Source organism: Hyaena hyaena, unplaced genomic scaffold (genome assembly GCF_003009895.1).
Source record: "Hyaena hyaena isolate Hyena2069 unplaced genomic scaffold, ASM300989v1 scaffold_222, whole genome shotgun sequence".
Taxonomy (NCBI): Eukaryota; Metazoa; Chordata; class Mammalia; order Carnivora; family Hyaenidae; genus Hyaena; species Hyaena hyaena.
Window position 1 is genome coordinate 1,666,005 of NW_024080855.1, and position 24,736 is coordinate 1,690,740.

At 40.7% G+C, this 24,736-nt stretch overlaps 1 protein-coding gene across 1 annotated transcript in view; it reads left to right on the forward strand.

The window, feature by feature from the left end:
• The window catches only part of LOC120239078 (leiomodin-2-like), a 49,327-nt gene extending 27,792 nt beyond the window's left edge, over positions 1-21,535 (forward strand). Inside the window, exon 3 of the mRNA XM_039243188.1 lies at positions 21,230-21,535. Coding sequence (XP_039099119.1) covers positions 21,230-21,372 — 143 coding nt within the window. The 3' untranslated portion in view covers positions 21,373-21,535. The remainder of the gene's footprint in view (positions 1-21,229) is intronic.
• The last annotated feature ends 3,201 nt before the right edge of the window (positions 21,536-24,736 follow it).

Here is a 24,736-nt window from a genome sequence, read left to right on the forward strand (position 1 = left end):
TGGCAAGCAAGATGAGTTTGGGGCAGTAATTAGCAAACTTGATTGCACTAAGACCCAGGTTGCAAAGAATAAAAATGTTCACTTGCTACATTATACTCTTTCTTTCTCTCTCTCTTTTTAAGATTTTTATTTTTAAGGAATCTCTACACCCAACTTGGGGCTTGAATTTACAAGCCCTATACCAAGGGTCCTGAGCGCTAGAAATTAACTAAGCTAACCAGGCAGGTCCACATTTTTCTCTACCAACATGAAAATAGTTATGTTGAGGGGCACCTGGGTGGCTCAATCGGTTAAGCTTCTGACTTCAGCTCAGGTCACGATCTCGCACTTCGTGAGTTCGAGCCCGGCATCAGGCTCTATGCTGACAGTTCAGAGCCTGGAGCCTGCTTCAGATTTTGTGTCTCTCCCTCTCTCTGCCTCTTCCCTGCTCACGCTGTGTCTCTCTCTGTCTTTCCATAATAAATAAACGCCAAAAACATTTTTTGTAAAAAGAAAATAGTTATATTTAAGTTCTACTGATTCAATGAAAAAAATCTTCTTCTTTCTACTCTATTAAAAAATGCCAATGAGAAAATAAACATTTCTTTTTAGTCACTACCTTCTCGCTATCTGGGGGTATTGAAGAATTCAGAATCTTTTATCCCTACATTTCTGAGTTCACCAAGTGACATTCAATGCCATCTCTCTTTCACACCGGAAAAACCCTTGAGGTAGGTCTTATTTATTATCAGTTCTACTTTATAGATGGAAAAACAGATACCCAATAAAGCTTGGCAATGCCAAAGAGTGAGTCAGTGGCAAAGGCCAGAATTCGTCATCCACTCCACGGACTATAGCATTCTCTGGAAATCTAATGAGCCAGACCCCCAGCCGGGTACTGCGGAGGCCTACCTCACGCACCTGGGTCCTTCCTGACCTAGGCTCCTCCTACCTCTGCGGACAAAGGCAGGGTGAGCCCCACCCCGGGGCAGCGATCTGAGCGCCTAGCTCCCTCGGCGAAGGGCGGTCTCTTCCGCCATTTTCTGGCCTTTCCCTGCTGAGGCAAATCCTTGCGGTGCTAGAGACTTCTTTCCTCCTTGTAACAGATAAAATGTTTTTGAACCATTCCTGGCCTGTTTCCTTACGATAAGCTGGTTTCTGTTTCCTGAATCCTTTCGACCCTGGGGCAAGGGCGAGAGTCATCTCTGGAAGAAAGGATACGATGAAGGGGAATGTTCTGTCAGACCGGAAGAGGAGGGGCAAAACCCGCCCTTCTAACTAGGGTCGTTGCAGAGAGGAGCGGGATGTATCACGTGCGTGGTTAGGCGTGTTCGGATTTTCTCTTTCTGGGCTAAGCTGAGGTCACACGCTGTGTTTGGGACAGAGGAGAAGGGAGAAAGGTTCCCAGGCTGCTGTTGGTTCTCAAGAAGTGTCACCAGGGCCAGACCCTTCTGTAGGCGGGTCCCAACGGGGCAAGCTTGGGAGGGCCCACTGGGCAGGGGCTTATGAATTGGCGCCGAGGATGTGACTGTAGGAGAGAGCCCCTGGGCACCTATCAGCCGACTTTACCAAGCTCGCCTGGAACATTGTCTCTGAGGCCAGAGGAGGCCTGGCTGGACACTGTAACATCTATACACCTTTTATCTGGAAGTCATCAAGAAAATATGTAAGTCCTGCCGGTTTCCCCAGAAGAAGAAAAGGTGGATGAGACTACGTTTCAGAGATAAGAATATTTTAGGGGCGCCTGGGTGGCTCGGTCAGTTAGGCCTGGGACTCCTGATTTCCGCTCAGGTCATGGTCTTAACATTGTTCATCAGCCTGGAGCCTGCTTCAGGTTCTCTCTTCCTTTCTCTCTGCCCCTCTCCCCTCTCTAAATAAATACATACAGTTGAAAAAAAAAAGAAAAAGAGAGAGAGAGAGGGAGAATTTTATCTAAAGACATTTACTCAACCAGACAAAGATTTTTTATCAGCCCTAATGGGAAGCTGAACTTTGAATGGACCAAGTGTTTACGCTGAAACAAACCTGCATAATTGGGAAGAAATAGAAATATTGTAAAGAAATAAAATGAAGCTTTCCTCTTGATACCTGAGAAGTGGAGAGGGCAGAGTGGGAGAGGGAAGTCAGCTCGCCAGTGAGCAATCAAAGGGAAAACAAACTTGAAATTGTTTTTGCACATCCGAGTTGTATAATTTTACAATCTTGCTGCATTCTGTTTCCTCCATGTTGTAGGAACTGAAAGGCTGAATTTAAAATACATTGGGCCTTTGGGAGCTGGGAGCATACACACAGTTTGTGGATTTCAGGATGATTATCACTATCTCTAGAGAAATTAATTACCACAAAATAACAGCTACCATATTGGTTACTTAGAAGTTTCTTCTGTGTGTGCAATTTATTACAAATAGGGGGTGGGGTGGAAAATGTTCAAAAGGAAAAAAATAAAGCTACTGCCTCATGATAATTGACCATAGCGTTCCTGGACAATGTATAAAAATTACGTCTGTGTAATCTTCCATCAATAGTTAACCAAATTAAATGAACTCTTATGAGACTATGTATCTTCTAGGTAATAAACCTCTGTGTTTTTATAATAGTTTAGAATTTACCTATTCTATCTTGATGCAAAGAGTTAATGTGACATAGGGAGAAAGGTACCGATATCTCCATTTTACAAGTCAGGAAACGATCAGAGAAGTCATAGCATTGCTCAGGGTTGTAGGAACCTTCACGTAGATGAGAAAAATAATGTGCAAACCCAGACCTCCTGAGTGCTAAGTCAGTGTTCAGCACCAGTGACTTCAAGGGAGTTATTTCTGGAAACTTCTTTCTCCCAAAATGTAAGACAGCATTGGATCAGCTACTCTGATTCAAGTGAGAATGAGGTGGACTCAGGGTCCCTGGCTACTCCCTCCCACTCTCTAGGGTGTCTCCGTGGAGGTGTCTCTGCAACGCCCTAGGACTCCATTGAAAGCAGTCTGAAAACCACTGCCCTGCACCATGCCTCTCTCAAACCACTTCAACCTCCCCCATTTCCAACTATAATTACGTGGTGTTGAGAACACAGAGCCCGACATCAACTTGTGAGACAAGTAATTTGGGGCACAAAGTAAATCACAAAAATAACAGCATGGTGAGAAGAAATACGCCAGCTGAATTTAAAGACATAGACATGGATAAATTTCTCCTCGTACAGTACACCACCATTGCTGTCAGCTCAAGTGTCTTGGGGCAATTGATTGTTGAAATATTGTGACTTTCTGTGATGCAAGCGTTCAGCTGCCCAGGCAGAACTGAGACTAATGAGGACAAGTCTGGTGCAAACATCCGTTGCCCATTAAGACTGTGTGCCCCACATCTGAATGAGAAAGCGGGGGGTGGGGGGGCGGGGGGATAGGTGGTCAAGAGAGGAAATTCCCGTTCAGTCTGGCCACATGTGAACTCCGTAGAGCAGTCCGAAGGAGTATGCCCCTGAGGAGAGGGCCTTTTGTGAGAAACTCTGTCCGCATCCAACCATTTCTAAAGCTGCCTCACAAGAAGGAAGAGACTTGGGGCTCTGCACACATTCTTGGTGACCCCGCTTCTGCAGAGTTTCACAAACTCACAAAACTCCTACAGTCCTCTCTGTAGGAAGACTCTGTCCCAACCTGTGTATACCACCTATGAAAACATAAATTTTAAAATGTGCCATCATTAAAATACATCCTTTAACTTAAAAATAAAAGTCGAATTGTAGAAAAGGGTTGATAATGAACAGCAGTCCCCACTCCAAGAGGGAAAACTATTTTTAACGATTCTAGTCACTTCTGTTTGTATTCTTCTGGTGGTTGCTTCATTTCTTTAAATACTATATTAACATTGCTATTTCTTGATGTAATATTTTCTGAAATTATTTGTTGACTTCCTATCATGAAAGATGAAGATTTAGCTTGGCTCTACCTCTTCCCCAGTCTCTTTCCCAATAGATTTGTGTTTCTTTTTTTTCCTTAAGTTTTTATTTTAATCCCAGTTAGTTAATATACAGTATAATATTAGTCTCAGGTGTGCAATATAGTGATTCAACAATTCCATACATCACGTGGTGCTCATCACAAGTGCACTCCTTATTTCCCATTACCTGTTTCACGCTCCTCCCATCCCCCTCTACTCTGATAACCATCAGTTTGTTCTCTATACTTAAGAGTCTGTTCCTGGGGCGCCTAGGTAGCTCAGTCGGTTGAGTGTCCAACTTCGGCTCAGGTCATGATTTCACGGTTTGTAGGTTCAAACCCTGCGTCAGGCTCTGTGCTGACAGCTCAGGGCCTGGAGCCTGCATAGGAGGCTGTGTCTCCCTCTCTGACCCTCCCCTGCTCATGCTGTCTCTATCTCAAAAATAAGAAAACATTAAAAAAAAAAGTCTGTTTCTGGGTTTGTCTCTCTCTTTTTCTTTGTTGGTCTTGTTTCTTAAATTCCACATAGGCGTGAAATCGTATGGCATTTATCTCTCTCTGATTGACTTATTTCATTTAGTATAATGCTTTCTAGCTCCATGAAGGTTGTTACAAATGGCAAGATTTCATTGTTTTTAATGGTTGAATCATATTCCATTGTACGTCTATACCACATCTTTTTAAAAATTTTTTAAAATTCTTATTTATTTTTGAGAGAGAGAGAGAGAACAAGCAGGGGAGGGACAGAGAATAAGAGGGAGACACAGAATCTGAAGCAGACTTCAGGATCCAAGCTGTCAGCTCAGAGCTCGATGCAGAGTTGAACCCATGAACCATGAGATCATGATCGCAGCCAAAGTCATACGCTTAACCGATTGAGCCACCCAGTTCCCCTATACCACATCATTATCCATTCATCAGTCGGTGGACACTCGTGCAGCTTCCAATTTGTATTCTTATTTTGAGTTCCTCTCTTGGTTACATTTATAATTTTATCTATTATTTATTTATTTTAATTTTTTTATCATTTAAATGAGCACCTTCATTTCTTGTTACATCAGCTATTGACATTATCTCTTTTCTCTCCATTTTCTTCTCTTGATTTCCATTACTCAAGTCTATCATATATACTTTTATATTATCAATGACCGTGACCTTTACATTCTTCTCTGAAACTAAAGTTGATCCTTGAACAATATGGGTTTGAACTATGTGGGTCCATTCATTTGCAGATTTTTTGATAAATACAGTACAGTATTATAAATGTATTTTTTTGTATTAACTACATTTTCTTTTCTCTTATTGTAAGAATACAGTATATAATACACATAACATACAAAATATTATTAATCCACTGTTTATGTTATTGGTAAAGCTTTCAGTTAACAGTAGGCTATTAGTAGTTAAGCTCTGGGGGAGTCAAAAGCTTTGCAGGGAATTTTGACTGCAGGGGGGTTGGCACCCCTAACTGCCACATTGTTTGAGAGTAAACTATAGAAGCAAGTCTTCAGATTAATTCTAAGAGTTGAAAATCGGTTAACTATATTATAACAAGGGCAGATGCTATTGGTTGCCAACTTAGCATCCATCCCGTCTTCACTTAATAGAACCCAACAGAGCCCTGATTTTTTCAAGTGTCTGCCCTCTTAGCCAGAATTTCCAGGAGAGGTCAACTCTAGTTTCATCCAGACAAAGGATCCCACCTGGGCTATCCAGTGTTTCTCAAACTTGAGTTTGCATCAGAATGACCTGGAAGGCTTGTTTAAGCACAGCCTGCAGAGCTGCATTCACAGGTATTCTGACTCACTAGGTCTGGGGTGTGGCCCAGGAATTTGCCTTTCCAGCAAGGTTCTAGGCGATGCTAATTCTGCTGGTATGGGGACCATACTTTGAGAAGCATGACCATTGCATTAATTAGGATATTGCTCTGGCTGTTTAATAGTGATTAGAATAAATGGACATAAGTTTATTTCTTTATCTCATAAAATTCTAAACTAGTAGGAGTGTAAGAAGGTTAGCTTCATGAGAATGCCTTGGGTCTCAGGTTCCTTCTATCTGTTGCTGTCATCTCCTTAGTAATTGCCTTCACCTTCATGTTTGAAGTTGACTTGCTACCACCAAACTTTTGAGCTATCAAAAGGGAAAGCATGAGACAGTGGAGAGCATACAACTTTTTTTTTTTTTTTAAGATTTTATTTTTAAGTGATCTCCATGCCAAATGTGGGGTGTTTGTTTTTAATTTTTTTAATATTTATTTATTTATGAGAGACAGAGCATAAGCAGGGAAGGGGCAGAGAGAGAGGGAGACGCAGAATCCAAAGCAGGCGCCAGGCTCTGAGCTGTCAGCACAGAGCCCGATGTGGGACTCGAACTCATGGACCGCGAGATCGTGACCTGAGCTGAAGTCAGATGCTTAACCGACTGAGCTACACAGGCGCCCCTCAATGTGGGGTTTGAACTCACAAGCCTGAGATCAAGAGTTGCATGATCTACCGACTGAGCCAGCTAGTCACCCCCATACAACTTGTTTTCTTTCTTTCTTTTTTCCTTTTAAGTAGGCTCCAAGCCCAACATGGGGTTTGAACTCATGATCCTGAGATCAAGAGTCACATCCTCTACTGACTGAACTAGCCAGTCGTGCCCCAGCCATCCCCAATTACAACTCTTTTTAAAGGAATAATCTAAAAATTACCCACACATTTCCAATCAGATACTATTGGCCAGAATTTAGTCACATGGCTACACCTAGGAACAAAGGAGGCCGGGAAAGGTGGCTCCTCGTGATTATGTATCCAGATAAAACTCAAGGGAGTTCTATTATAGAAAGCGAGGAAGAGGAGAATGAATATCAAGTAACAGGGAATCTCTCCAGCAGTGGTTCCATTCTCCTTTCCAGCAATTGTTTCAAGGTATACATGATACACTTGGCCAATGAGACAAGTAAGGTTGTCTGCTGAGGGTTTCTGGGAAAGTTTTCCTCTTTCCAGGAGAGACATGGTATGTTCTTTGGGGTCCTATCATGTTGGATGTGAACCTGAAAAAAGAGCAGTGGGCATCTTCCGACTGAGAGAAGAGCCAGCTTTTGAACAATGGTTACAAAGTAAAGCTGCCAGAGGGAAAGATAGAACGTACATGCTTGATGAAGACCCAGAACCACTGAGTTAACCCATCAACCCTGAAACTTCCCTGCCTATAGTGCCCCTGTTATGTTAGATAATAAATCCCTTCTTTAAACCACACTGATTTTCCTAGAGTTTGCAGCCACATCGTCCAAATGAATAAAGTGGCTTTCTAATTGTTTTTCTTTCTTTTTACCTTTGCATTGTTGGCATCATTATATTAGCCTATAATCAGAAAGTTAGTAGGAGATACTCAGCCCCTTCCCGTTTCCCCCCAGATTAATTTCCTCCTAGCCTCTTGCTTACTTGCCAGGTCTGCTACCCAGCTGTCACCCTGAGACTTCCCTTAATTACATTCCTCATTGGAAAACACCATTTCCTGCATGCCAGTGCTTTTCCTGGGCTTATTCCTTTGTCTTGCATAGGCACATTGCCAAGTAACTTCCTAAGAAAAGATATGTGGGAAGTGAATTTTCTGAGTCCTTGCATGTTAGGATCCTTAGGCAGGTTGGCTTACTTCTAAGGTGTGGCCTCACCATGCATCCTTTAGGCTGGAATTCCCTTCACTGTATTTCTCTGGTTACCACTTTCTTCTTTGTCTTTTCTTATTGAAAGATTTAGATCACTGATGGCCCTTTCTTCATCTCTTGATTGCTCCTCAATTATACCTCTTTATTTCTTTATTGCCATTTTAATGAGGTCTTAGGAAGAAGATCACATAAATATGTCATTCCTCCATCTTGAACCAGAAGTTTTATCCCCTTTTAATAAGACTAGTAAATAACTCAGACTTTGAAACCAAGTCATTAGATTGGATAATTCACAGTTCAGTACTCTGTGAAAGAACATCATCTTACTATTTCTCAAAAAAAAAAAAAAAAAAAAAAACAATTTTTTTAGCACGGTCAAGGTAAAATTAAATGAACAAACTATATTTGCCTGGGAATTTTCACCCACTCACTTTCCTGTATGTGCTTTAAATTACAATCAGGGAACTGAAGTTTGTAGTGTCTATTTTCCATTGATTATAAAAACTTGTTGTTTTAAAATTATTTGACACGTTTATTTATTTTTGAGAGAGAGAGAGAGACAGAGCATGAGCAAGGGATGAACAGAGAGAAGGAGACACAGAATCTGAAGCAGCTTCAGTCTCTGAGCAGTCAGCACAGAGCCCAACACGGGGCTCAAACCCACAAGCTGTGAGATCATGACCTGAGCCAAAGTCAGATGCTCAATTGACTGAGCCACCCAGGCACCCCCAAAATTCTTTTTTTTTAAATCATTACTTGCCAAAAGTCTAACTGAACATCCAGGTAACTAGAAATTTACAGTTCTAAAATGAGTGTGTTTTTTAAAAATAATTTTTCACTAATTCAATTGGAATTCAATCATGTTTTTCAATAATTACACTGAAAAGAAAGAAAAAAGCTCTTAATTTTTATAAACACATGAAATAAACATAAGCAAAACCCCATGTCAACAGGTATAATGGAAAGAGCTTGTAAACAATGACATCAAAATGATGAATATTAATGGACCACTTAAATGTGCTCATATGTAAAGGATGCATATTAGCCTTTCATGAGAGCCTACTATGTGCTTTGTAACTTTCATATATTTAATAATAATTGCTCTCAGTCTTGTGAGGATCTTATTTCTATTATATTGCTAAAGAAACAGTCTAAAGTAATCACCTTACATAAAGTCACGCAGGAAGGCATTGGCTGGGTCAGGCTTTATTCCACTTTTGCTGAACCCCAAAGTCTGTGCCCTTTGCACTTCATCAGTCTCTAAGATAGGTGAGTGCATCCATTCCAACCTGTGCTCATTTCCTAAGCGCTCTGTAACCCAGTGCCATAGTTGGGTGTCTTAAAACAACAGAAATTCATTCTCTCACAGTTTTGGAGGCTAGAGGTCAGAAATACAAGGTATTGGCAGGGCTGTGCTCTCTCAAAGGCTCTTGGGAAAAATTTGTTCCATGCTTTTCTCTTAGCTTTTGGGGTCCAGGGCAATTCACGGTGTTCCTTGGCTACAGCTGCATTACTCTGTTTTTTTCCTTCTGTGGTCATATGGCATTCTCCCTGTGTTTGTTTGTCTTAAGATGGTCATCTTCTTATAAGGATATCAGTTAGTGGGGTGCCTGGGTGACTCAGTCGGTTATGATCCGATCACATGGTTCATGATTTCAAGCCCCGCGTCAGACTCTGTGCTGACAGCTCAGAGCCTGAAGCCTGCTTCAGATATTCTCTCGCTCTCAAAACTAAATAAAAACATTTTAAAAAATAAAAAGGATATCAGTCAGAATTGATCAGCACCACCACCCCCATCCCCAGCTCAAATATGACCTCATCTTAGCTATTTATTTATTTACTATTTTATATTATTTGTTTATTTACTATTTTATTTTATTTTAATCCAAGTTAGTTAGCATATAGTGTAATAATGGTTTCAGGAGGGGCACCTGGGTGGTTCAGTCGGTTGAGCGTCCGACTTCGGCTCAGGTCATGATCCCATGGTTCGTGAGTTCGAGCCCCGCGTTGGGCTCTGTGCTGACAGCTAGCTCAGAGCCTGGAGCCTGCTTTGGATTCTTTACCTCCCTCTCTCTGACCCTCCCCTCCTCACGCTGCGTGTCTCTCTCAGAAATAAATGAAGCATTTTAAAAAATAATGGTTTCAGGAGTAGAATTTAGTGATTCATCACTTACACATACACCCAGTGCTCATCTCAACAAGTGCCCTCCTTAATTCCCCTCACCCATTTAGTCCATCCCCTCACCCAACACCCCACCAGCAACCCTCAGTGTGTTCTCTGTATTTGAGAGTCTTTTATGATTTGCCTCCCTCTCAATTTTTATCTTATTTTTCCTTCCTTTCCTCTATGTTCATCTGTTGTGTTTCTTAAATTCCATATATGAGTGAAATCGTATGATATCTATCTTTCTCTGACTTATTTCACTTAGCATGATATACTCTGCTTCCATCCATGTTGTTACAGATGGCAAGATTTCATTCTTATTGATTGCCAAGTAATATTCCAGCTAATTATATTTTTAATGACCCTATTTCCAAAGGTCACATTCTGAGATCCAGGGAGTTAAGATTTCAACATATCTTTTTGGGGTGGCACAATTCAACCCATAACACTCTAATTTGGGTTTCCTTTTCTATAAGGGCTCTGTTTCAACCATTTGCTGATGAATAAAGGTAGTATTTGTGTTGAGGAGGAAAAGTTTTACACTACCCTTCAAGGTTCTTTTGGCTGGTCTAAAATTTAAATTGACATGAAGCAGATTAACAGGAGCAAATCAAATTTAATTACTTATGTACTGAGGCTCTACAAGAATATAAGGCCCACGAGCAGTTAGACAATGGAGGCTTGTATGCCTTCCAGAGCTAAGGACAAAAAGGTAGGGGTGTGGACCTCAAAGGGAAGAAAGACAATTCACAGGAAGATATAAAAGAGTAAATATTCGATAAACAAATGTTGGCTGGGTCACATAGGAATAGCTGGACATAGAAAGGAATTTGAACAGACTTTCTAAGCTTCTCCCTGTCTACCATACCTCGTTTATATTACACTGTAGTTATCCATTGCGATAGCTCCTTTCCAGAGCAGATCCTCTAACCAAATTCTTTCAGGCAGATCAAGGGTTCTTATGGAGCCTTATGCTTTTATTGTTTTGTTTTTTAAATATCAGCGTCAAATAATCCATCTGCCAAAGAGACACATTTTGGGGTGGCAATTTTGCTCCCCGACATTAGCTAGAAATTCTAACATAAAATTAGCTTCCACAAAATTCTAAAAATATGGTAAAATTATTATTGAAGGAAACGTGGCTTGTAAATCTAAAATCTGTATTAGAATCGTATTGAAATATTTCATTTCAATGGATAATTTTTATTTGTGTTAAATTTTTCACACATGGAAATATACCCAGGAGTTATTGTTATCACATTAGAAGTAATTGAACTACATTAATTCCTCAAAAAGAGTCTCACCAAAAGTGATTTCAGGGTATTTAAACAATGCATTGTGATGACAAGTAGGCCTTTTAGAATGTAAAGATTACCTTCAGTGTGCTGCCCTTTTTGTAGGCTCTGAAGCATGACTAAAATAAGCATGGAGCTCATCTCAATGCCAAGTCTATTATCATTTAAATATTTAAAGAGTTATTGTTTCATTGCTGATGGTTCTTCCGGAAACATCTAGCTGCTCACTGAGACTAGATGTACCTGCTGTGTACTAATGTTTTTGTACCAATTTATTTCTTTGAATAAACAGTAGATTTTTACTTTTTTGAAAGAGAGAGAGCACAAGCAGGGGAAGGGCAGAGAGAGGGGGACAGAGGATTCCAACGCAGGCTTTGTGTGGGCTTTGTGCTGACAGCAGCGAACCTGATGTGGAATTCGAACTCACAAACCACAAGATCAGGACCTGGGCCCAGGGTCTGAGCCCAAGTCAGATGCTCAACTGATTGAGCCACCCGGTGCCCCTGCGCAGACAGTAGATTATAACAAAGAATAAAGCAGGAGTATTTCACAAATGCAAATAAATAAAGGATGATTTTGATGATTAAGATACCTACTGTATTCTTTATAAAAGGGAGGGTCTACAGAATTTGAATTCCCCTGGCTGGAACAGTGATCTCTTTAGACTATAGCACAGGGCCCCTTTCAGGTGTCTAAAATTATCAAGAGGGACAAAGTCATAGTTGCAAAAGGGCACACATTTACATGTGGCTTGCATAAATCATTTTGCTCAGGCTGCAGTTCTGTTACTTCTGTGGTTTCATTTCCCTTCTTACAATCAATCACCGACCCCCTTCTTCTAGAGTGACAGTTTTAGTGTGAGGCAATGTCATTTTCTGGTTATCCAGGTTGTTCTTCTAAGATTCCAGACATACGGAAGTTCAGCCGTTTAACAAAAGTAACCCTCCCTAGGCCTCCAGCTTTTCAACTGAGGAGTGTGAACATTTCTATTTAAAACCTACACACTCAGCCTGTAGCTAATACCCTGCTTGTATGCGAGTCCGATTTCCTCCCCAACTATTTCCGAGTCTCCTTGGGGTGAGTGAGGGTTGCTTAAGCTTTCCACATTCCACTCTGGTCATCACTTCTCACCTCTCTCCCACCGCCTTCTGGGCTTCTTTGTCATTCATCTCTGCCATTTCACAAACATTTCTCCATGACCCGCTCCTCTAATCTCTTCCCCTCTCACACCACGTGCAGAGCCCTTTCTCCTATTTCCCAAAAGATGTGGAGAAAGGCGGCCATTTTAAATAGACCTTATCAAGGTTTGAAACTAACACAACAGAACTATTTTGCAGAAAAGGGAAACTGAAGCCTGGATTACCTATTACTGTCAGCAGCATCCATGGGCCACACCCTTCACTTGGGGTTTCCTTAGGCCATCTGTTCTCTAAACACCCCCACTCAGTCCACCTCCGTGTCATCTGAGCCCACTTCCTCCTTTTCAACTGCCTCACCTGCACCACCTTCAGGTAAAGGAAACAAATCTAATAATTAAAAAAAAAAAAAAAAGAGCTATTCTCCAAATGAAGACCCTCCTTCTATTCCATTCTTGAAAGGCACGCTAATAACAGCATGACATTCTCAAACAGCATCGACCATCCCATCCCAGACTGAACCACAGGCAGGATTACTCAGCTGCCAGCCCTCCTTAAGAACCATGGAGAGAAATGACTAAGGAAGGGTCCCTCCTGGAACAAAATAAAGGTCTCTTTCAAGCTTTTGTGCAGAATGCAGACACTGCTCCAGTTTTACATCAGCCCTTTAAAATTCTTCGTGCTACCCATATGTGTCAACACTACCTGCTGAAGATCTGTTATGGGTTAGGTATCACCCTGTTAGTGACGTGAGAAGTCCCAAAGAATAAGGACTTTCCCTGGCCTCTGAAGCTTCCATCACATGGGGACCACTCACTGAAAATGGATTCCAGTCTTGGTCCAGTTGTGTGTTAGCTGTGTGTCCTTGGATAAGTCACCTAAACTCTCAGAACTTTTGTAATCTCACCTTTACATCAGGGAGGAAAATACTAGCCTCAATATGCTGTCAGGGTTTTGCAGGAAGTGAGAATATAAGAAAGTAAGCACTTAAGAAATTATATGCAAATGCACACTGTTATAATTACTAAATCTCAATTTATCCTAAGAGATTCTTATGATGAGCATTGTCCTATGGGAAGTAGCTTTTGTGGATTCTGGGATGTTTCCGGAAGCTGGTTGGAAGCTAGAAGGAATAAAGAGACAACAGTGAATACTGTCATGTATAATATCCAAAGTTATTATGCCAGCTCCCAGTCAATGGAGGTATTAAAATAAGATAACAATTAAACAATTCTTTAAATAAAATACAAAAAGAATTAAACTCCAAAAGGAAGGCCAAGGAGTGAGCTCTATCGATGAGCACTGAGCATGAAAATTGGAGCTCCAGGTCTGGTTTCCTGGGTGCAAAACCTCCCACTAGCAGCAAGACCTCGATGGAGATACTGAAATTTTCATTGTCTCCATTTCATTTGTTAAAAAAAAAAAAAAAAAAGGTGCCATTACAGCTCCCATTTCATAGTGTTTCTGTGAGAATTAAATAAGCTAATACATGTAAGGCTTGTAGACGTTGGCATGAGAAATGGCATAACACAACAATATTAACCACTGTTGTGTCTGGATAGCCTAATGATGGTGTGCCCCAGATTTGAGAACACTTTAAAAAAAATTTTTTTTTAATATTTATTTATTTCTGAGAGAGAGAGAGAGAGAGCAAGCAGGGGAGGGTCAGAGAGTGAGAAAAGGAAATACAGAATCCGAAGCAGGCTTCAGGCTCTGAGCTGTCAGCACAAAGCCCGATGTGGGTCTTTTACCCATGAACCATGAGATCAAAACCTGAGCCGAAGTCAGACACTTGATTAAGCCACCCAGGCACCCCTGAGGAGGCTTTTCTACTTAAGTTCAGAATGCTTAACTGAAACCTTTGAGTGTGATGATTGTATTTTAGTTATTTATTATTATTTTTTTAAGTAAGCTCAATACCCAGTGTGGGACTTGAACTCACAACCCCAAGATCAAGAGTCCCATGCTCTACTGACTGAGCCATCCAGGTACCCTTATGATTGTACTTTATGTGTCAGCTAGTGAATGACATGAACTAATCCCAATAATCCTTCCCTTCTCATGCTACCTTGCAAGATCCTTCAGTGTAAGTCCTTTGTACATTTTTTTTTAAATGTTTTTATTTATTTCTAGGAGAGAGAGAGAGAGAGAGACAGCGTGAGCAGGGGAGGGTCAGAGAGAGAGGGAGTCACAGACTGAAACAGGCTCCAGGCTCTGAGCCGGCAGTCAGCACAGAGCCCGACGCGGGGCTCGAACCCACGAACCGCGAGATCATGACCTAAGCGAAAGTCGGACGCTTAACCGACTAAGCCACCCAGGCGCCCCTTCCCTTTGTACATCTATTGATGATGAGTGTACTGCTATAAAACATCTCAGTGTTTATTATCTCCGCATTTGTGTACCAGATATCATGCTATCCCTGTGGCTCTTTTTGTAACACTATTCTGCTTGTGTCTTCAGAGAGGCAGAGAAAGAAGTAGAACTGTCTTAGAAACAAAGCTTTCATTGAACATTCTCGAAGGCTGTATATGTACATGCATGTGCATATGTGTGTTCTCTGTTGTTTCGTTGACTCATATCCAGCTGGTGGTCTGCTTTTCTTCCTAGACTTTCCTCCTTGGCTCCACCTGACCACTGCTTTCCCGGTTTGTGTGTTTATGGAATTTATTCGTTTCTTATCCACAAAAATCTACCTCCGTAACCTCAAAACGTATGTGGGTGTGCCTGTCAGGGACAAACAGTAGAGGCGTTGTGTCTTGCAGCCAACCTATACTCTGTATAAGATCTCGGGACAAGAGCATTTACTTTGGGCCAAATGTCATTCGCAAATACAAAAAGCTGGTCCCCTTAGTTGAATGATCTCAAAACTCTCTGGGGTAAGGAAATGGGCAAGGTTGGTAGGCAGTTTCAGGTTGAACCTGTTTGGTTTCTTTTTGTTGCCGCAAGGTGACCACGGTTTAGGGTTTTGCTTTCCCTGCTCTGGAATTTCAGAGCTTCCCTGGTGAACTTGGAGGTGAATGAGGTAACTGTCTCACTTTATCCAAACAGGGGCTGCTTTGTAACCCAGACAGCGAGCCTAGTACTCACGTGAGCCAGGGGCATGTTCTCAGAGACAGATGCACTCGCGAGAGCATTGCCTTTCCTGTGTCCCAGTACCTGGTGAGCTGCAGAATCATAAATCAGCCATGTGCAGTGCCCACAAAGGGAACTAACCTGTGACTCAGTATTTTGAACAGAATGCGAGAGGCTGTGATGCATTTGTCTGCTCTGGGGTCCTCTGGACCCCTCTTTCACAACACTGATGCTGAAAAGCATATGCTTTCTTGCCTTCCTTTCTTGTTTCTGGAACTCCTTTTTCTTTTTTTTTAATTTATTTTTGAGAGGTAGAGACAACATGAGCGGGGGCGGGGGGGGGGGTTCAGAGAGAGAGGGAGACACAGAATCTGAAACAGGCTCCAGGCTCTGAGCTAGATGTCAGCACAGAGCCCGTNAGAGAGGGAGACACAGAATCTGAAACAGGCTCCAGGCTCTGAGCTAGATGTCAGCACAGAGCCCGTCGCGGGGCTCGAACCCACGAACCGTGAGATCATGACCTGAGCTGAAGTAGGGTGCTTAACCGACTGAGCCACCCAGGCGCCCCTAGAACTCCTTTGATTGGCATTTTCCAGGAGTACACTCCCCTTCTTTCTTTTCTTCTTTAGTTTTAACTTCAGAATTCCCAGTTTAAAATGTACATTATGTTCATACACTGTGTGGTGTATTTAGAAATTTTAAGTTGCTCTTCTTTAAACTTAGTGTATTTTGAGCATTTCCCCCATGAAATTAAATTTTTTTTGGAAACATAACTCTTGATGATTATATGAGAACTTATGTTCTATGATTGCTTAACCATTCTTTATTTTTTTTGACATTTGGATTGTCACCTTTCAATATTGCATTTAATTCAGATGTTGGCTAGCCCTTTCATCTGTACAGGTGACTCTGGACAAGTCCCCTGCTAACTATGACACAAGATTTAATAAAATCATATTAAATGATAGATTAATAAAAGTGTGCCATTCAGGTATGCCTAATGTAGGGAAGAAAAATATTTTCCCCCTATCCAGCTTAGCTTTAGTGGCTGGGCCATGCAAATCAGACTGACAAATTGATTAACAAGAGAAAAATGGATGTTTCCTAATGTGTGCATTGTACACAAGTGCGAGTACTCTGTGATGCGTAACTCAAAGAGGGTTTATTTAGCATTAAAAATTTTTTAATGTTTATTTATTTTTGAAAGAGAGAGAGACAGAGTGCAAGCAGAGGAGAGGCAGAGAGAGATAGGGAGACACAGAATTGGAAGCAGCTCCAGGCTCTGAGCTGTCAGTACAGAGTCCGACGTGGGGCTCGAACCCACAAACTGTAAGACCATGATCTGAGCCGAAGTCAGAAGTTTAACCAACTGAGCCAACCAGGCACCCCTATTTAGTAATTTTAAAAATATTTATTTTTGAGAGAGAGAGACAGAGAGAGAGAGAGAGAGAGAGGCATAGGGAGAAGGAGAGAAAGAGAATCCCAGGCAAGCTTTGTGCTTTCAGCAAGGAGCCAGACATGGGGCTCAAACCTATAAACCATGAGATCATGACCTGAGCTGAAATCAAGAGTTGGACGCTTAATCAACTGAACCACACAGGCACCCCTTTATATCATCTTAATAGTAATTTTGTAAAATAATTTTGTGGAAATGTGACAAGACAAAAGAAAATGACTCAGCTCCTAGTGGTAACAAATTGTGAGAAAGCAAATAAATGGGGAAACTAAGGAAGATAAAGTCTGGTTAATAAAGTTTGTTATGTAGATTCCTTTGGTGTCATCTCCAGGCTGATAAGGGTCTAGAGTTGTTTCTGGGGGTTGATTTCTGTCCTCTCTGGTAGAGAAGGGGAGGAGGGGAGCACCTTTACAAAGTTCTGTCGTGCTTTTTGGCAAATGGGGAAAGCAGAGAGCTTTTCTTATATCTCTTTTTTCTCAGTTGTGTTCAGCTCAAAATAATCCTATGCCCAAGCGGCACATTTTAGGGTATGTCCTACTACATTTTACCGTGCTTAATGCCAGTCATCTTCTAATGCTAGAATCCTCTTCTAAGGAGTCTTTTGCCTCTGATGGCCAAACTTAAGGGTCCTCATCAGAACCCATGAGCCCGCCTGTACCAGCCACAACTGAGGAACCAGGTGGACATCAACCCACTGCCAGAGGCAATGGCATGGGCCAGCGGGAGGGGACAGCTGGGTCAAACTGAGAAGCCTGAGGGATGAAAAGGTGAGAAGATGCAGGGAGAGAAATGAGGGAGAAAACACAGTGGGAGACAGAGAGCCTGGAGATTTGAGTTCCAAACCTGGCTCAGCCACTTGACCTTGAGGAATTTACTTAACTCCTTCAAACCTCACTGTTCTCATCTGTAAAGTGGAGATAATCACACGTATCTCATAGGCTTTGGGGGAGGATTAGAGATCGTGTGTATAACGGGTATATAACAGAATAGGACCTCACCAAATGGTAGCTGTAATTAAGCATAAAAGTATCTTTTAGAAAGGAAATAAATACAGTAGAATCTTCTAAAATCATCACTTATAATAAAGAATAAACTATATGGAGGAAGTAAAGGATGTATATAACACAATAGCTAGATTTTAAGTTCCTAAAACGTAGTCTGTTTTAATGACATGTTTATAGTCGGTACTTAGCACAGTGCCTGACGAAGTGTTCAGTGAATGAGTATTGCTTTTAGTAAATAGCTTCAAAGCAAGATTTTTCTCTGACTCTAGGACCACTCAGATACCCAGCTGATTGAGCATTTGTACTGATTTAATCACCCTGTCATGACTTGCCTCAGTGTAACTCACGGAGCCCCTTGCTTGAGGAATCACTGCAACAATTAGTTTCACTTTGAGAGGCTGGGGTTTATCAGGCCATTTTTCCTTCAGTCTATTCCCTATTCTTCTTCATTCTCATTTGCTGCATAGCTGCTACCATATTTCACAAGCTACAAACAAAAGACCTTTCATAAAAGTAACTTCCTGCTGTAACTTCTCCCTGAAATCTGCTGAGAAGACAAAAAAACAATCACAAAAGAGATGAAAACACAAGCCAAGCTAGTTCCCCAAATCTTTAATAGGATACCAATATTGACATTAAATGAAAAGTTTCCACAAGGTCCTGGAAGTAACCCTTCACTCAAGGAAGGATGAGCCAGGGCGGGAGAGAGAGCTTTTCCATACCAAAGAGTGTGAGATATGGTAAACACCTGTTGTTTTTGTGTTCTCAGGGCAACAAGACTCTCTACTCCAGTGATCTGGTCTTCCCAGAGCCCATAGGATTCCCATGGGAATGATGATGCGCGTAGGCCCTCCATCCAGTCATGACTCCCCGCCATGTTCACACGATGCCATTGGGTGCTGACCCAAGCAAATCCAATCTTCCTTATTCCAAAGGATTTGATACATGAAATATTGGGAAAGAGAGGGACTCTCTTATATTTATACCATGATTATATGGTTATACATATGATTGGCACTACCAGTAGTCCTGTTTTCTACCACACAGAATGAATTTATTTGTATCAGAAGAGAATTAGGCCACATAGAGGAACAAAACAAACAAACAAACAAAAAGCAGCAGAGACAAACATAACCTGAGAGGAAGAGCGGGAAATATAATCTTGATGACATCATTTAAACACCTGAATGCAGCAGTGACTAAAGCCTTTGTTTGGGAGAGCAGATCCTAAGAGTAGAAAATGACTGCTAATGTCCCCACCCCCACCCACTTCTGGCTTGGTAAGTTGGTAAAAATGTTTTATGAAAGAAAGAAGGAAGTACTGTGCACAAATACAGGGAAGAATTTGAAACTGAACAGTCATCCAGGAGGAAGGAATGAGGAGCAGAAGGGGAGGAAGAAGAGAGAGGAGATGATCCAGTCCTGTGATGGGAACCCCTCCTCACAGCTTTTTAAATTTTAACCAAATTCAACTAAAGGTTGCTAAATAGCGACGTTAGTCCATTTCCAGGGGGGAAATTGTGTGTGTGTATTTTTTAAAGGTATGTGGTTTTATATGTTCACAGTTTTGTATCTATGGCATATGGAGAAAGAGACACAGGATTTCGTTGATATTGGGAAGTCTCTGGGCTTTTATAGGTCCTGAAGTTGACTGGGGACTAAACCAGTTATTTAGATCTTCAAAGGGCCAAGAGGTCTTAGCTAACAGCTGAGTTATAGATGTGAAAAGAAACAGGAAGATTCAAGACACACATAATATGCGTTTATAGGGAAGAGAACCAAAATATATATATATATATATATATATATATATATATATATATATACTCACAGTTGATAAAAGGAGATTCTCCTGAAAGAAGAAATCTAAATCTTCAGGTTAAAACAACACATCAAGGAGAGGCTGAGTGGCTTAGGCAGCTGAGTGTTGGACTTCGGCTCAAGTCGTGATCTCAGGGTCCATGAGTTGGAGCAGACCCTCCCCTGCTCACACTGTCTCTCTCTCTCTCCTAGAAATAAATAAAAATATATTTAAAAAAAAAAAAGAATACATCAAGAAAACAGTGATAAGATCAAGACAAGATCGAAAAGCGATCAAGATCAAGACATAACTTGATGAGTTTCAAGTATGAAAAAAGTGTTATAAGCATCCAGGAAAGGCTTGTCACCTTTAAAGAAAAATAATATGTATCAGGCAGGCCTTAGATGTCTATCCACAGGGACACTAGAAACAAGGTAATAGAGCAATGTTGCAAAGAAAAAAATATGATATAGAATTCTGAGCCTAACCAGGATATCTTCCAAAAGTAAAGGCTTGAGAAACACAATCTTAAATATGTAAGCGCTTTTTAAGTTTAGTATTAATAAAGTGTTTTTTAATTTTTTAAAAAATTTATTTCTGAGAGAGAGAGATAGAAAGAGAGAGACAGCATGAGCAGGGGAGGGTCAGAGAGAGAGGGAGACACAGAATCTGAAACAGGCTCCAGGCTCTGAGCTGGCAGTCAGCACAGAGCCCGACGCGGGGCTCGAACCCACGAACTGCGAGATCATGACCTAAGCGAAAGTCGGACGCCCAACCGACTAAGCCACCCAGGCGCCCCTTGATGTATTCTTTTTTAATGCTTATTTATTTTTGAGAGAAGGCGTGCACACGTGTGCAAGCGTGGGCAAGCAGGAGAGGGGTAGAGAGAGGAAGACAGAAGATGCAAAGCAGGTTCTGTGCTGACAGCAGTGAGATGCAGCAGCCCGATGCAGGGCTTGAACCCACAAACCTCGAGAGATCATGACCTGAGCCAAAGTCAGACACTTAACCGACTGAGCCACCCAGGCGCCTCTAAAACGTTTCTGAAGAATCTACTTAAAAATGACCCTGCTGAAAGAATAATCAAATTTAGAGTATATAAGTTAAGAAGCTGTGATGGAGATAGATTAGCAATAAATACTATGGTCCGTTAAACAGAATTAAATCACTTATAACTGTGGTACCCATTGCTTCTGAATATTGTGATTATGGCTTTGAAAGAAATATGTTTTTATTATTTATTATTTTTAAAAATATTCGGGGCGCCTGGGTGGCTCAGTCGGTTGAGCGTCCGACTTCAGCTCAGGTCATGATCTCACGGTTCGTGAGTTCGAGCCCTGCATCGGGCTCTGTGCTGACAGCTCAGAGCCTGGAGCCTGTTTCGGATTCTGTGTCTCCCTCTCTCTCTCTGACCCTCCCCTGCTCCTGCTTTCTCTCTCTCTCTCAGGTAAATAAAACATTAAAAAAATATATGTATGCATGTATGTATTTATTTAAGTAATCTCTACACCAATGCGGGGCTAAAATTCATGACCTCCAGATCAAGAGTCTCACACTTTTCCAACTGAGCCAGTCAGGTGCCCCTGTTTTTATTATTTTACACAATGAAAATATAAGAATACTTTGGCAATAATTGACAGAGATTTAAAAAAAGAAGAATCCCAGAATATGCCAACAAAAAGCAAAACATGTGTAGCTGGTTCATGGTGATAGACTAAACAGACATGTTCCCCTTCCTCCCCAGGTTCCCCTGAGAAGGTGGAAAAGAAGCTGAAAGACAATCCAATGACAAGAGTGCTGGAAAGTGGAAAAAGAGTGCAGACCACAAAGTTGGAATATTCATGGAAGACAGAAGAGTTTGCAGGAACAACAACAACAAAAAAGTAATACCACAACCCCAAATACCAGAAGTAAGAGAGATTTTTCCTAGGGAAGCATCTGGAGAGGCTCTAAGCTCAGAGTCAGGAAATCTAGCACATTGGGGGCACCTGGGTGGCCCAGTCAGTTAAGCAACCGCCTTCAGTTCAAGTCATGATCTTGTGGTTCATGAGTTTGAGCCCTGCACTGGGCACTGCGCTGACAGTGCAGAGCCTGGAGCCTGCTTCAGATCCTTTGTCTCCCTCTCTCTCTGCCCCAACCCTGTTCTCTCCCTCTCCCCAAAATAAATAAACATTAAAAAAAATTAAAGGGACACCTGGATTTTTAGGATGAGTGTCAGACTTTGACTCAAGTCGTGATCTCATGGTATGTGGGTTCAGAACCTGTGTTGGGTTCTGTACTGACAGGTCATAGAGAGAGAGAGTGCAAGTGGGTGAGGGGCAGAGAGAGAGGGAGACACAGAATCTGAAACAGGCTCTGGGACCTGAGCTGTCAGCACAGAGCCCGACGCAAGGCTTGAACTCACAGACTGTGAGATCATGACCTGAGCTGAAGTCGAATGCTTAACTGACTGAGCCACCCAGCACACTTACTTCCTTATTATTTTGAAGAAACCTAGTTAGAAGGTTATATTTAATGCATAAAAATAAAGGAAAGAAATAGAACAAAATATTATTACTTCCCTCTAAGTGTAGAGTGTCTTCCTTTTTTCTTCATTTTTACAATTTTGTCAATTTATATATTATACATAATATCTATAAAAAGATAATATAAAATATTTTAAAGCAATTTATGTATATAAAGACTGACTAGGTGAAAATACAAAACCCAACCACCTGTACACTGAAAATAAAAGATGTCAGAAAGACTAAAATTGAAAGAAGGAACAATAGTGTAACCAGTGAATTCAAGAAAAAGAAAGTAATGGCAAGATGTTTAAATTAAGGCAAAAAGAAGTACATAAGACAAAGAAGTTCACTTAGTAATAATTAAAGATATTTATGTACAATTAATAAGTAAACATCATGGAACTTTGTACAACAAATAGAGCATCAAAATATATGAAGCACAAACTTTAAGGGGTAGAATAAGAAGCAACAAAAATATAAAAGCTGAAAAATTAACATGCTTTTCTCAGGTAGTATCAAGAAAAACTAAAATAAAAGAAGATAAAATAATGACTAAAAGGTTAAATAGGTATGTGTCAAAGATTACGAGGGGTGCACTGTGGCTCAGTTGGTTAAGCATCCAACTGTTGGTTTCAGCTCAGGTCATGGTCTCATGGTTTGTGGGATCAAGAGCCCCGTGTCAGGCTGTGCACAGACAGTGTGGGGCCTATTTGGGATTCTCTCTCTCCCTCTCTTTCCATCCCTCCCCCACTCATGTACATACACACGCTCTCTCTCAAAATAAATAAATAAACATTTTTTTAAAATTACGAAAAAATAGAACTTTTCTAGCTCTTAACAAGAGTTTAGGGAGAGGAGCAAGGAGATGATTAACTTTGCATTTATACATCTTTAGTACATTGTCATACTTCATACAGCAAACATTTATACATTATTTTTGAAATGTGAAAAACATCAAATAGAGAAAATTTACAACAATTTATAAACCTGGGTGCATTTTTAAATGTAAACCAAAAGCACATTTTCTTTGCAAACATTAAGAAATGATTACTCTGGTTTACTGTAAATATTGCACCAAAAAGAACACCTCAAAAATATCCTCCAAGAGAGTATGGCCTGCTTTTTTCTTCTGACAGCAATATAATAAAAAATGTAATAAAAAAATTAACAATAAAAGTGGGCAAAGCAAATCTCAACAGATTGGAAATTTTATGATCAGTAAAAAATAAAATAGTAATAATAATAATAACACAAATAGCAATAATACAGGTCAAAACACATGAGGCAAAGTTAAGGTTATATACCAAGAGCAAACTCCATGATCTCCAATGCCTTCATTCCTTATCAAGGAAAATGAAGCATTTTTCAATAAGTAAACAACTAAAAATGTTATTTAAAGAATGACAACAATATTCTAAAGAAAGAATAGCAACAAAGCAAATGAACTAGAAAACTTGTTACATAACTCTAACCAGTTCTTGGAACACAAGAACTAAACAAAACCTTCCCTATTAAATGAAGTAAATGCTAGCTAGGCCATCATGGGAAAAATTGGAGAAAACATAAATACACAGAAAACAAGGAAGGAGGAAAATCCAGACTAGTCTGTGACTCATGGTAAGAACTCCATTTCTTCAGGTGTTTCATTTGTGAAAGTTACAGTCCAGGAGACTCTGGAATTAACTTATAGATGAACATTCTGAGAAATGAGTGGAGACTAAAACAACAGTCATGTTAGTAATGAAGTCCTCAAGACAGGATGCCTCTGCGATAGTGATTAAGATTAAGAGACACACAAGAATTAGAAAACTAAGTAAAACTGACTTCCAGCAACAGGTTTTGTCATGGAGAAAGATCAAATCCTCATCTGATTGGCTGTCCATCAACCAGACTCCCAGGCACCATTTGAAATGGTCGATGAAGCCACAACTGATGTGATCAGCAGTAGACAAGAGGTGTCTACTCAAAATCAAACAAAAAACTGTGCTACTTCTTTATTCTGGAATATGATGTCATATTAGTATTCTTAGTTTGGGAAAATATGATTTAATTCAGCCGCATCTTGGCAGGTTTTCCTGAACATCACTTTCATTTCTCTATAGGAGATAAATTATCTGGCATATGGGCATAAGCAAAGTGCCTTTCTTTTGGTTTTCTTTTGTTAATTTCAGTGGTCACAGTGGTAAAGATCAACCAGAAAAAGAGTCCATTCTAGGAAAATTCTACTTTCTCCCATGAGCAGTATGCTCATTTAACTTTTCATAATATCAATGATTTTACAATGATAAAAATCAATGTTTTCCTTATATGATTAAAAATAAGGTTCATTCATAATCTTCTGATTATGTATATAGGCCTATGAGAGAAAAAAAGCACTTAAGGAAAATTGAAAAATCTGGATAGCCTTGGGGCGCCTGGGTGGCTTAGTCGGTTAAGCGTCTGACTTTCGCTTAGGTCACGATCTCGCGGTTGGTGGGTTCGAGCCCCGTGTCGGGCTCTGTGCTGACTGCCAGCTCAGAGCCTGGAGCCTGTTTCAGTCTGTGACTCCCTCTCTCTGGCCCTCCCCTGCTCATGCTGTCTCTCTCTCTCTCTCCTAGAAATAAATAAAACATTAAAAAAATTAAAAAAAAAAAAAAGAAAAATCTGGATAGCCTTTCCTAAATATTATGAATCTTCATGTTTAATACACTTCTGGTTAAAATTTCAAGTATTTTGGTTATTTAGAATTTAAAATTTTGGGGCAC